Here is a 10996-nt window from a genome sequence, read left to right on the forward strand (position 1 = left end):
AACGGGCCATCACGTCAAGGGCATCGTTGGGGTGGCCTGGGGTGGAAATGTACAGCTGAGTGTCATCAGCGTACTGATGGAAGTCCACCCCAAAGCCACGAATGATCTCCCCCAGCGGCTTCACATAAATATTGAACAGAAGAGGAGAGAGGACCGACCCCTGAGGAACCCCACAAGTTAGGGACCTAGGGGTCGACCTAGGTCCCTGTGAAAAATATTATCCTTTCCTTATCTATAGATCATAGTTTTTATGTGATATCATTTTAAGTAGTATCATGGAGTATTTTCGCCAGATTTGAGGTTTATTCCTCCAACATGGTGGAAGATTTCTCTTCCCTGCAGAGGGGAGGGGAAATAGACCTCAAAGCCAACGTCCCTTCTGTTTGCAATATTCCCTAATGGCTTTCCCACTGACATTTTGTGTAAGCTGACAGAGAAGATTACAAATGGCAATCACATGATTGCAGGATACTAACTGTAAATGAGAACAGGTTGTCAAGCACTCAACATGCGTTTATGGGACTAGGGGGACTCAGTGCAAGACTATATGATGGCTTGCTTTAGGGCTGTAAAGTATCCGTAGTGAGGCTGTCATGACTGCAAACAGTCATTAAACAATTGGTCATAAGTTGAGGACTATCTGTACTGATCATTCCAGTGGAATGCAAGCTGTGTTTTTGTTTCCTGAGAAAAATAGATAAAGGCAGTTGGGTAAGCCCAAATGAGTTGGTTGTGGAGTGTGCCTGAAAAAATTACTGTATGTGAGGCTTATTCAAACAGTAAGCGAAAGTTACTGTTGTGAAATTGAGACTTTATGAGAAAAAAAACCTTGTGACTTTATCTGTAGCATTGTTGCAAAGATGATATGCACGGCTAAATGTTTACTACTTACTCATCATTATAAGCAATGTCATCATACATCATGACAATGATGCGTTCATCTGGTATACCATTCCGGTGCACAATTTGGTAAGCATGGCATGCATCAGCCTGAAAGATGTAAGATAGTTTTCTTTACCAGCTGTTTTTCTACAAAGACAAGACATTATGACATTATATGGATTTTGCTTAAGTTAATGTCTTGTTTTTCACAATATTGGGTTGGACCACGATTGTTCATTGGGAATCAGACAGGATCCTCTGAGAAAAAAACATTCACAGAAGAATAGTTCAACATGGCACTGAGCCACACATACAGTATCTTCTACTCAGCATGGGATATGGTCAGGCCAATCCAATGCAACTGTATCTAACCAGGTCCCGGCCTTTATCATCTGTGAATCCAACAGGTACTCTGTCTTCCCTATTGCATATGTAACTAATCTTAAAGTACCTAACTAAAAAAAAAAAAAAAAATTAAATTAAATTAAATTAAATTAAATTAAAATGCCATTCCCTCTCCACAGCTGTCCTTGAAGGCTGAGGCAGGAAAATTCTCTACACATTTCTGTGACTCTGAACACACAGAAATAACAAAACATGTATTTGTCCAGTACATGTATTACAGAGACATTTGTACCAGCCTCATCTCACCATTACTGTACAGTGTACTGTACATTACCCAGGGTACATAGGAGAAATCTACATCTCCCTGCTGTTTTCAGATACTGACCCTGATACAACATACGTTGCCATTTTGTATGCAGCAGTGCTTAAAATTCATCAGATGATCTGTGCCATAAACTAGTCTCAATGAGCACTAGTTCCTCGTCCTAGAGTGCTCTGTACTGTGATACATTTAGTCTACCACTTATTAATTTTTATGCCCCCTACATCCAATCTAATGTTTCTAACCTCTCCTTTTAGATTCTTTTTAGACTTTTGCTTTATATATACTTCTGTTTTATATTCTTTAACTTTTTATAATTACTATTCTTTAGACTCTGATGTATTTTCTATGCTTTTTAATTGATTGTACTTCACCCTCCTTATGGTGGCCTTTGACCATAATAAAGATTTGATGATTTGCAGGTGTAATTCTAGAACTTTCCAGTTCCAGCAGCTTGTAGCGTTTGCGTATCTAGCAACTGCAAAAACACAGTTTTGAAGACAGAAAGTCCATATTTGAGACCATTTTTATAGCATTCACACTTCACTGAATTCCTGTGGTTTGCTGTGTGGGTCACTGCTTGGGAAGGGCAAGCCAACACCTGCAAAATTATGAGTCACCCTCCAAAGAAACTATATGCTCACAACCATAGATACTTTTTTTCATTCCAGAGAGTCTATTGTAGTAAGTCTAACTTATTCCAAATAAAGAGCAGGAAAAAGTGGTGAGAAGAGATTATTTATTTTGCAAATGTTTCTATACGATTTGCAAAATACTGGGAAAATTCCTTTAAACCAAAAATTAAACCTATAGCTAAGCCAAAGTAACAATTGGCCAAGTTCATATTGTTGGCTGCTGTTCAATATCTGAAGTTCTCTAATTTCCTGGTTTAGAAAGAAACGGATATTACTCAACATTTAACTTTCACAGAACACTATAATGAATGACTCTCACAAGTGCTTTAAAATTCAATAATACAAAAGGTTTATTGCAAAAAATCCCCACACCATTCTGTAGTAGATATCAGTACTTTCTTTAATATTTTTTTTTCTCAGAAACACATAGAATGAACAGCATTTTTTAATCCAACAATTCTGAAAATGTATGTGTATTTATGTTCCAATATTGGGACAACTTTGTCACACAAAATGGACAACTTTGTCACACAAAATGCAGAGGTCACTGTTATGCTAGCCTTTCCATTTTCTTCTCGATTGCAAGCATAGTGGAATAAAGATCTACAGAGACGTTTTAGCCATGTTACATACTAAAATGTCACAGAACAGATGGGGATTAATAATAAAAAGTAAAGTTTAGGGAATTAAAAAACATCTGAAGACAGAGCAATTTTTAGGCATTGTTTCTCAATCTTGGCAAATTTAAGATCTGTGAACTTCAATTCTCAGAATTCTCATGCCAGCTGAAGAAATCTGGGAGCTAAAGTCCAAATATAGTCCAAATAGTCCAAAGTTATTCTGGCCAATTGCAATTTAATACAGTTTTCCTCTTCCGTCAACAAGTTTCTAGTTGCAATAAGGGCAAACAAGTTTGGTGCAAAAGAGAGGAAGATTTCACAATAAAAATCACTGCTGCTCTTATTTAACATTTTTTTAAAAGGTAAACATGTCTTTCTACAGAATCTGAGGGCTGCTGTTTCTACATCTTCTGTTGCAACTTCTCTTCATGTGATTGTCAATGAAATTTTCCTTACCTCAAGCTTCCTCCTCCATACATATCCTACTCTGTCTGTTTCTCTTTGACCTGGTTTGTACTTAATATTTACAAAACTGAACAGGAACTGCAAAACCTACCAGATTGCCTTATTTACAGTACTTCTTGCTTGGTGACTATCTTACTTAGTGACCATTCTCAAATACCAAGATTATAAATTGTAATTAAAAAATCATTTCAGACCTATGTAGCATTCACTACAAAATTTCCTGACAATGTGAAACTGATTAAAGTCTGGTCAGTTTCAGGCAGCAGGATTCTAATTAACTAATTAAGGTCACAGACCCGAGCCTGTTAACTTGCATTAGCAATTTTTAGGGAAGCTCTGTGCTGTGGAGAAAAGCAGTTCAGGAAGAGATAGCTTGCTTAAGCAATCTCTCCACCCTATGAGGGGGCAAAAAAGGGACGAAAAACAGGTTGGACATTGTACCAGAGAACTTTATCTGAATGAGATGGTAGCAACCAGTGATCTTTGCAACATGTTCATTTAGTGACAATATCATTTAATGACCAAGTCACTGGAACAGAATGCAGGTGCTAAATGAGGAGAAAGCATAGTCTGTTCTGACTCTGAACTACAGCAAAGAAGGAATGAACGCAAAACCTCTTAAGTGTCTGAAACTTTGCTAAAAATGTTAAGATTTGGTGCCAATTTGGTGACTTCTAGATGGGTTGGGAAGTCTAAATAAATCTAAATCATGCTATGCTACAAGCAGAATGATAGCAATATTTTTGACTCTATTTATTAGGCCTTTCTACTCAAGAGGACGGTTAAAACAATTTCCTCTACCGTATTACAGAGTTTCTTCAAGTTGTAAGAATAAATATTTGAAAGCTGAAGTATGGAAGTCTGGTTGCAGTGATGGCTCTCAGTTACTTTGATAGGCAGCTCAGGCTTAAAAATCTTAGCTCTGGGTTATTTCACTATTATTATACATCTGGATAGTGTTAATAAGAAAGTGCATTGAGTAGGCTAAATTTCAACTAACAAGACATTCTCAGTGTAGTCTACTGACATTTTTAACTAGGTAGCGGGAATCCTCAAAAATTCCATTCAATTCAGCAAGAAGTCCTCCATTTACCCAGTTATTGTTCAATTGGAGTGCAAAGCTTTCTCACCTGGTGCCTATAGTTATACCAACCATTGGAACCAGCCACAATGACAACCCAATGCTTGCCTCCATCTTCAGGATCCTCCAGGGTCAGGGTACCAATTCCTAGCACACAGCTCAGTAGTACAGCTACCTTCAAGACCATCTCTTCTTTCTTTACGCAACACCTACCAAAAGTGGGAGGCAAGATAACAAAGAAGCTATGAAACAGAGCCATAGCAAAATGCGTATAAAAAGAATTTTACAAAGTCAATATAAATATGTTTCAAAGTCCACAGTGCAATAAGGAATAATATGACTTATTTTGGATTTAGTTAAAATAGGCATTTGAGCCTGAAATTAGCCAACAGATTAGTTTGTTATTACATTGCATTTATATTTGAGAGCTTGGAATTGGATCCATGGCTGGTGCTTTAGCCACCATTATTATATTGGCTCTGTACCATACCATACCACATGACAACTTAACTTGTTCCCAATTTAGCTACAGCAAAACCTTTCCAAATTTGATATATTCATTCTTACATAAAGGTGCTGTTCACCATATTCTAACTGCAGACTATTCACATTGTTTTTTCTTTCTTTTGGTTGATACAAAACAATAAAAAGGCGAAAGGGCACTGCAAGTCATTAAAAATTGTTCAGCACTTGCACAAATCACCCAATGCTCCAGCTAATATCAGATGTCTAGAGATTGTACTAGTGCTTCTCTAGCTTTTAATAATTGAAGTGAGAAAAAGCAGATGCTCTTAGAATATGAACCATCAGTATGAGGAAATCTAAATATAGTCAGGAGCAGGGAAATCTTTTTGCTTCTAAACTTTTGGCTGTAGAAAGCATGATCCTGACATCACCCGAGGAAGCAAAGCTAACATCCCCCTCCCCTGAATTATTAGAATCTTTTCTTTTAGTAAAATAGGTACACTTAGTTTAATGGAGACTTAACAGAAATGTATTTGTGCCTGTTTAAGGAGAATTATATTACTATAATTTGATGATTTGGCACTAAATTTCAGTAGAATAGGTTTTAGAGGCTCTAGAGCAGCAGGCCCCCCAGCCTTTTGGGCACCAGGGACTGGTTCTGTGGAGAGAGGTTTTTCTGTGGACCAGAGGGGATGTGGTTTCATGTGCTGCCTGCATCCTGCAGATGAGGCTTCACTTCTTTGTGCGGCCCGGTTTCTGGCATATCATGGACCTGTGTCGGCCCACGGACCAGGGGTTGGGGACCCCTGCTTTAGAGAGAACAAAAAAACAAGCCGATACTGCTACATGTCTAGATGGTGTAGGTCTATCACTATGAAGGTCACCATATAAGAAGGAATATGTTTTCTCCTCCAAAAATGCTTGTGTTAATTCAGCCTTCTATCATCAGCTATTTGCTTTTAAATTATGGGAAGCAGTTCTGACATGAACTCTCCAGAGACTACTTTTTTTTGTCTGGCTACCTTATTGGTCTGACAGTGACTTAGAATGAGTACATTAGGGAGTTGGCCTCTTTCAACACAGAATCACAAGACATTATGTGGTGTTGACTCTCCTTATGCAGAGAAGTTAGGAAATCACAGGAACTTTTCAGTCATATGAAAAAATCCAGAATATGCAGTTGAGCTCTCCAAGTACATAATTATACCCAGTGTGCTGTGCTTTGAACTTAAGTGCATCTTTTTTTAAAAACAATTGAATCTGCAGGCTTTTGTGAGACTTCCTGATAAATACAGTGTTAAAGCCATCCTATTAAAACGATGGATGAAAGAGCTATTTTATTAAATAGCATCATCGTTTTTAGATAAAGACAATCCAAGCTGGCTAGCAATGTTATATTAACATTTCTAAGAGAAGGAAAGAAACTTGATTTTAATATCCTTGTGCTGATATGTCCACCAACAATCTCTGAGAACATCAGAGTTTTAGGTATGTGCATTCAACCCACTTAGGATTCTGGCTAAGCCAGTTAAGCCAAACACACACACACACACACACACCTGCCTCATATTAAAGGTGGACCCCAAACACACCCAACTCCCTTCCGGTCCTGTTGTCATGGTTGGCAGGGAAAGATAAGCAATAGAGAACAGACTGTCACTTGGGAAAGCTTATCTACACTCTTCATCCTTCTTCCAGACCACTAGTGCTCCTCATACCCTGACTTTATGCTGCATTGAAAAGATTAGCTCTTCAGTATGTTGAAATTCTTAACTGGTGAACTCAAGGTAGTTTTTCTTACACCACGACTACACCCATGGCTGAGTGATTACAAGTGGAGCCAGCTTAATCAAGTAATTCTCTGATCTCATAACCTACATGTAGCTTTCAGGATGTTTTTTTGAAATGTTTCAAGTTATATGTTCTTGTCCTGATTCTAATATCAACACTCCAGCAGCATTTCATTAACTTGTGACACATTGCCTAAAAATGCCAGAGACCAAACCACATGATTTACCAGGGAGCCACAGATCTGACTTGAAGCAAACTTAATAGGAAAAGAAATCATTATATACCTCCCAATAATCCAAAAAATGTGATATTATCTAGACTTGATTAGAACAGAATATTATACCCAGACACTGTATACTTCAAATGCAAAACACCAGATTTATTTATGAAAATTTATTTATTTACTCTCAGTGACTTCAGGCACTTACAAAACTATAAAAGCCAACATAAAAACAATAACCCCAAAGATATTCCAGTCTCATGAATCATTAAACTTATGTCAATATGTCTAAGGTTTAATGCCCCAATTTTACATTATTTCAAATACACTTGTCATCTCCCAATTGGATTACAGTAATATGCTCTACATGGGTCTAGCCTTGAAGAATATCCAAACACTTCACTTGGTGCAAAATGCAGCAGTGCAGGCAGTGATGTATATTTCTACTTTGCTTATCATGCTGTATTGGTTGCCAGTCTAGATCCAATTCAAGGTGCTGGTTTTAATTGTTAAGGCTTTTTATAGCATGGGGCAAGGTTATCTGCGGGACCATCTCACCCCAATTACATCTGCCCATCCTATCAGATCTGGTAGAAGATGCATACTGCAGGTCTTGTTAGGGAAAATATTTGGTGGGTTTGAGGCAGCACATCTTCTCTACAGTGGTGCCCCCCTTATGGAGCATCCCTCCCCCAAAGTGAGGTCAGCTCCATCCCTATTTACTTTCGGAATGCACCGCAAGACCTAGCTTTGTCATCAGGCCTGGGGGGGGACGGGTGTCTCAGGGAACTGGTGAGGTTTTGAGGTGGTTTCCTTGGTAATCTAATATGCCATATACTTTTTAAACTTTTTAATAATGATTGAGGGTTTTGACAGGTTTTATATCTTTGTTGGATGCCATCTGAGGTCACTCCTTATGAGACACACACACACAAATTCTCTTCTTACCCCTTAATCTTGGGTCCTCCACCAGAGGCCTAGGAGTTTGAGGGTTCTGTGCCATATTTTAGCTGTTCCTAACGTTACACTCTTCTGGACAGAGAGCTCTGATTTTGTTCCTGGGATCTGTTGGAGCCATTCTCCCAGCTTAGGAGGCACAGCCCCAAATGTTCCTACTGCCACTGGGACACTTTCTATACACTCACATGAACATACAAATACACACAGCCAGTTTACTTAATGCCCGTTGCTGATAGGGAAGCGACACTACCCATGCAGTCGTGAAGTGTCTGACTATGTAAATGATAGATTCATTTGCTGTTAGTATGTAAATGAACTCTCCAGAGACTTTTTTTTTCATTTCCTCCTTTATTAAAAGCTGGTATGAGAAACAATCAAGTACATATAAGTTTCTTCCTTCATATCACTTGAAACCATATACAAGTTTTCAGCAGTTACATAACTGTCAAAGGAACCCTTTAAAATTGGAGCACTAAAACATATTATGGTAGTTAGATTGTACAATATAAGTAACTCATTAACCCAACATTTGGGTTTCCACAAAACACTGAGTAGTAGTTTATGAATGGTTCACTGAGTTACAGTTCAGTGTGTCAACCATCTAAAATGCAGTGTGCTAGCTTGTGGTTTGTGTGAATATAGCTACTCAGTTAGGGCTTTTAAATTTAGGGCTGCCCTCAAGTGCTTTTAGAAAAGTGGTTTGTAAAACTTACTCTTCATAAACAAATATTAATTTTAATTTGCTGAGAAGTGTTGTATTTGAGCCATGTTGACTCTCTCAGAGGTTTCTAAGATAGTTTTTAAATGTTTGTAACATTTTCCCCTTCAGTTTCAAAGCATTTTAAACAAATAGTTACAAAAAAGGAATACTTAACTTCTGTTGTATTATTTTTTTCTGATAATTGTATTTTGGTCATTAGATTTCACCAAAGGATTTTAAGACATATCTAGGCAAGATCCTGATCTTCTAATACTATAAATTAGCTAGGTGCCATAGATTGGGGCTTGATTCCTGGCAACTTCATGAAGCCATACATATTCACTATCTTGATCTGTTTTAAGTTTCACATTCCAATTACTGTTCTAAAGAAATGCCTCCATCAGCTTCCAGCATCTTTAACCACCGGGGGTCCAACTACACTGAGTTCGGAATACATAATTCAGTATTTGCTCCACATTTTAGTGAGCAAACAAACCTTTTAAGTCTTATGTAAACCCATGCTGGTTACAGTATACTAACAGTTATAACATCAAGTAGGTGCTAAATACTCACACACCACAATGCAATTCTAATAAGATTGCTTCCAGTAACTCCATTTATTGGATTTACCAATAATGTGGATTGAGAAACTGCAACCTGAAGGAATTCTTATACCCAGAGCAAAACAAGATAAATAAGTCTGGTGAATAACTGAATTCCAGGAAAGCATCTTTTCTTTAAAGTTATAGCTGCTCAGGAAAGACAGACCATCCGCTTCAAAGCTGCTTCGTCTTTGCCCAAACATTGAGAAGGCCATAGCCTAGGCTGCAAATTTGGGGATCACGTCTATTTATGAAATCAGACTTTACATCAAAGCCCAAAAGCAATCAGTCCATCGATTCTCCACACCTGACGCAGCAGAAGCCAGAACCGCCGGGCATTTCCAGCCACAACTAGAGGCTACTAAGCTCTCCATCCCGAAACCAACAACAGGAAATGGCTATTGTCATTCTGGCGACCCTCGGCAGGGTGAACTGCTGGATACTTTCGAGGTCTTGATCCAGCTCAGCAATACTTGGGACCTTACTCGAGTCATTCGCCCCTTCGAGAGGGAGGGATGAAGTCCGGGAAATGTAATCCCAATTCCGTCCCGTGCCCGCCAGCAAGTAGCCCGAGTGGGGTCTTCCTGCAAGCTAATGCCCACCTCCTATGAATTCCACGTGCTCTTCCCTCCAAGCAACATTTAACCCTACCTAAATGGACTCTTACCTACGCTGGAAGAAGATACGAGGCGGTGGTGTAAGTGGCGCTGCTCCCGCCCGATATGTCCTCTCCACCTCTGTTCCTTCGGGAAACAGAGAGCCAACAGCGGCGGCGGAGGTTCGTGCGGCTGCCGGAGGCTCTTTATGAGAAGGGGGGGGGGGGAGAAACAAGAGGTGGGGCAGGCGCGTGATTGGCGGACTTTGCGACCATTGGCCTCCCAGCAAAACAAATCCAGGGGCCAGGCCCGAGTGCGCAGGATGGCAATCCCTCGGGATGGAGGCTGTCGCCTGAGAGAGCATTGCATGATGGGAACTGTGATAGCAATCCGAGGATAAACCCGGGTGGATGTGGGTAGTCGAGGCTGCGGCTGGATTAGCGCTGGGAGGGAAGGAAGCTCCGATACATGTTTGCTGAAGAGTTTCCTCGGTTTCTCCGGATTAGCGAGTTTCCTTTTTATACAAATCGCCCAAAGATCGCATTCCTAGTACAAACACTTATATATAGCATTTAACCTGGTTGACCGCAGTAGGAAATACTCCCGAATTTCTCCTGACTAACATGTTGGCCTTCCTTAGCAATTGCAGGTGAATTTTACTCGCATTTTCTCATTAAAAATTAGAATCAAATTGCACATATTGTGATATCCTACAAAGAAATTGGTTAAAAAAATCTTCTAACTGGAAAAATAGGGATAAATGAATCTGCATTTCAAGCTGAATTATAGTGAGTCATATTTTAGTCCTTTCATCTTACCTTATTCTTGAGGTGAATAGCTGAATACGCCTTAAACAGATTTTACCTATGGACTATCTACCTGTGAAAATCACCCGTTATATGCCATCAAGTTAGTGCCTATTCTTAGCAGCCTCATAGGTTTTTTTTTCTCTGTAATGATCTGTCCCTAACCTGTTCTTGTAGGTTTTCCAATGATGCATACATTGCCACAGTGATCGAGTCCATTCCCAGCATAATGTGTCCTAAGTAGGATAATATGAGCCTGATCATTTGTGCTTCCAGTGAGAATGCTGAGTTGATTAGTTCAATAATCCATTGATTTGAGTGGTTTTTTAGCCTTTCCTTTTTCCTCACTCCTTAAATGTGTGTGTGTGTTGTGTGTAACATACATGTGATATATATGTATTACTATTTATCTCACAATCCTTCCTTAATTAAAACAAATATTCCCGTTTCTGCTGTCCGTTCTTTAGAGGAAAAATAGTAGCTTCTTGAAAGAAGAAATGCTCTAA

At 39.1% G+C, this 10996-nt stretch overlaps 1 protein-coding gene across 1 annotated transcript in view; it reads right to left on the reverse strand.

Moving 5' to 3' along the window:
- The window catches only part of LGMN (legumain), a 25148-nt gene extending 15261 nt beyond the window's left edge, over positions 1-9887 (reverse strand). Inside the window, exons 1-3 of the mRNA XM_015827430.2 lie at positions 9756-9887; positions 4400-4559; positions 893-990 (exon numbers count right to left, since the gene is read on the reverse strand). Coding sequence (XP_015682916.1) covers positions 893-990; positions 4400-4537 — 236 coding nt within the window. The 5' untranslated portion in view covers positions 4538-4559; positions 9756-9887. The remainder of the gene's footprint in view (positions 1-892; positions 991-4399; positions 4560-9755) is intronic.
- Positions 9888-10996: the final 1109 nt, after the last annotated feature.

This window comes from Protobothrops mucrosquamatus, unplaced genomic scaffold, assembly GCF_001527695.2.
Source record: "Protobothrops mucrosquamatus isolate PMUCROS unplaced genomic scaffold, P.Mucros_1.0 scaffold3688, whole genome shotgun sequence".
Lineage (NCBI taxonomy): Eukaryota > Metazoa > Chordata > Lepidosauria > Squamata > Viperidae > Protobothrops > Protobothrops mucrosquamatus.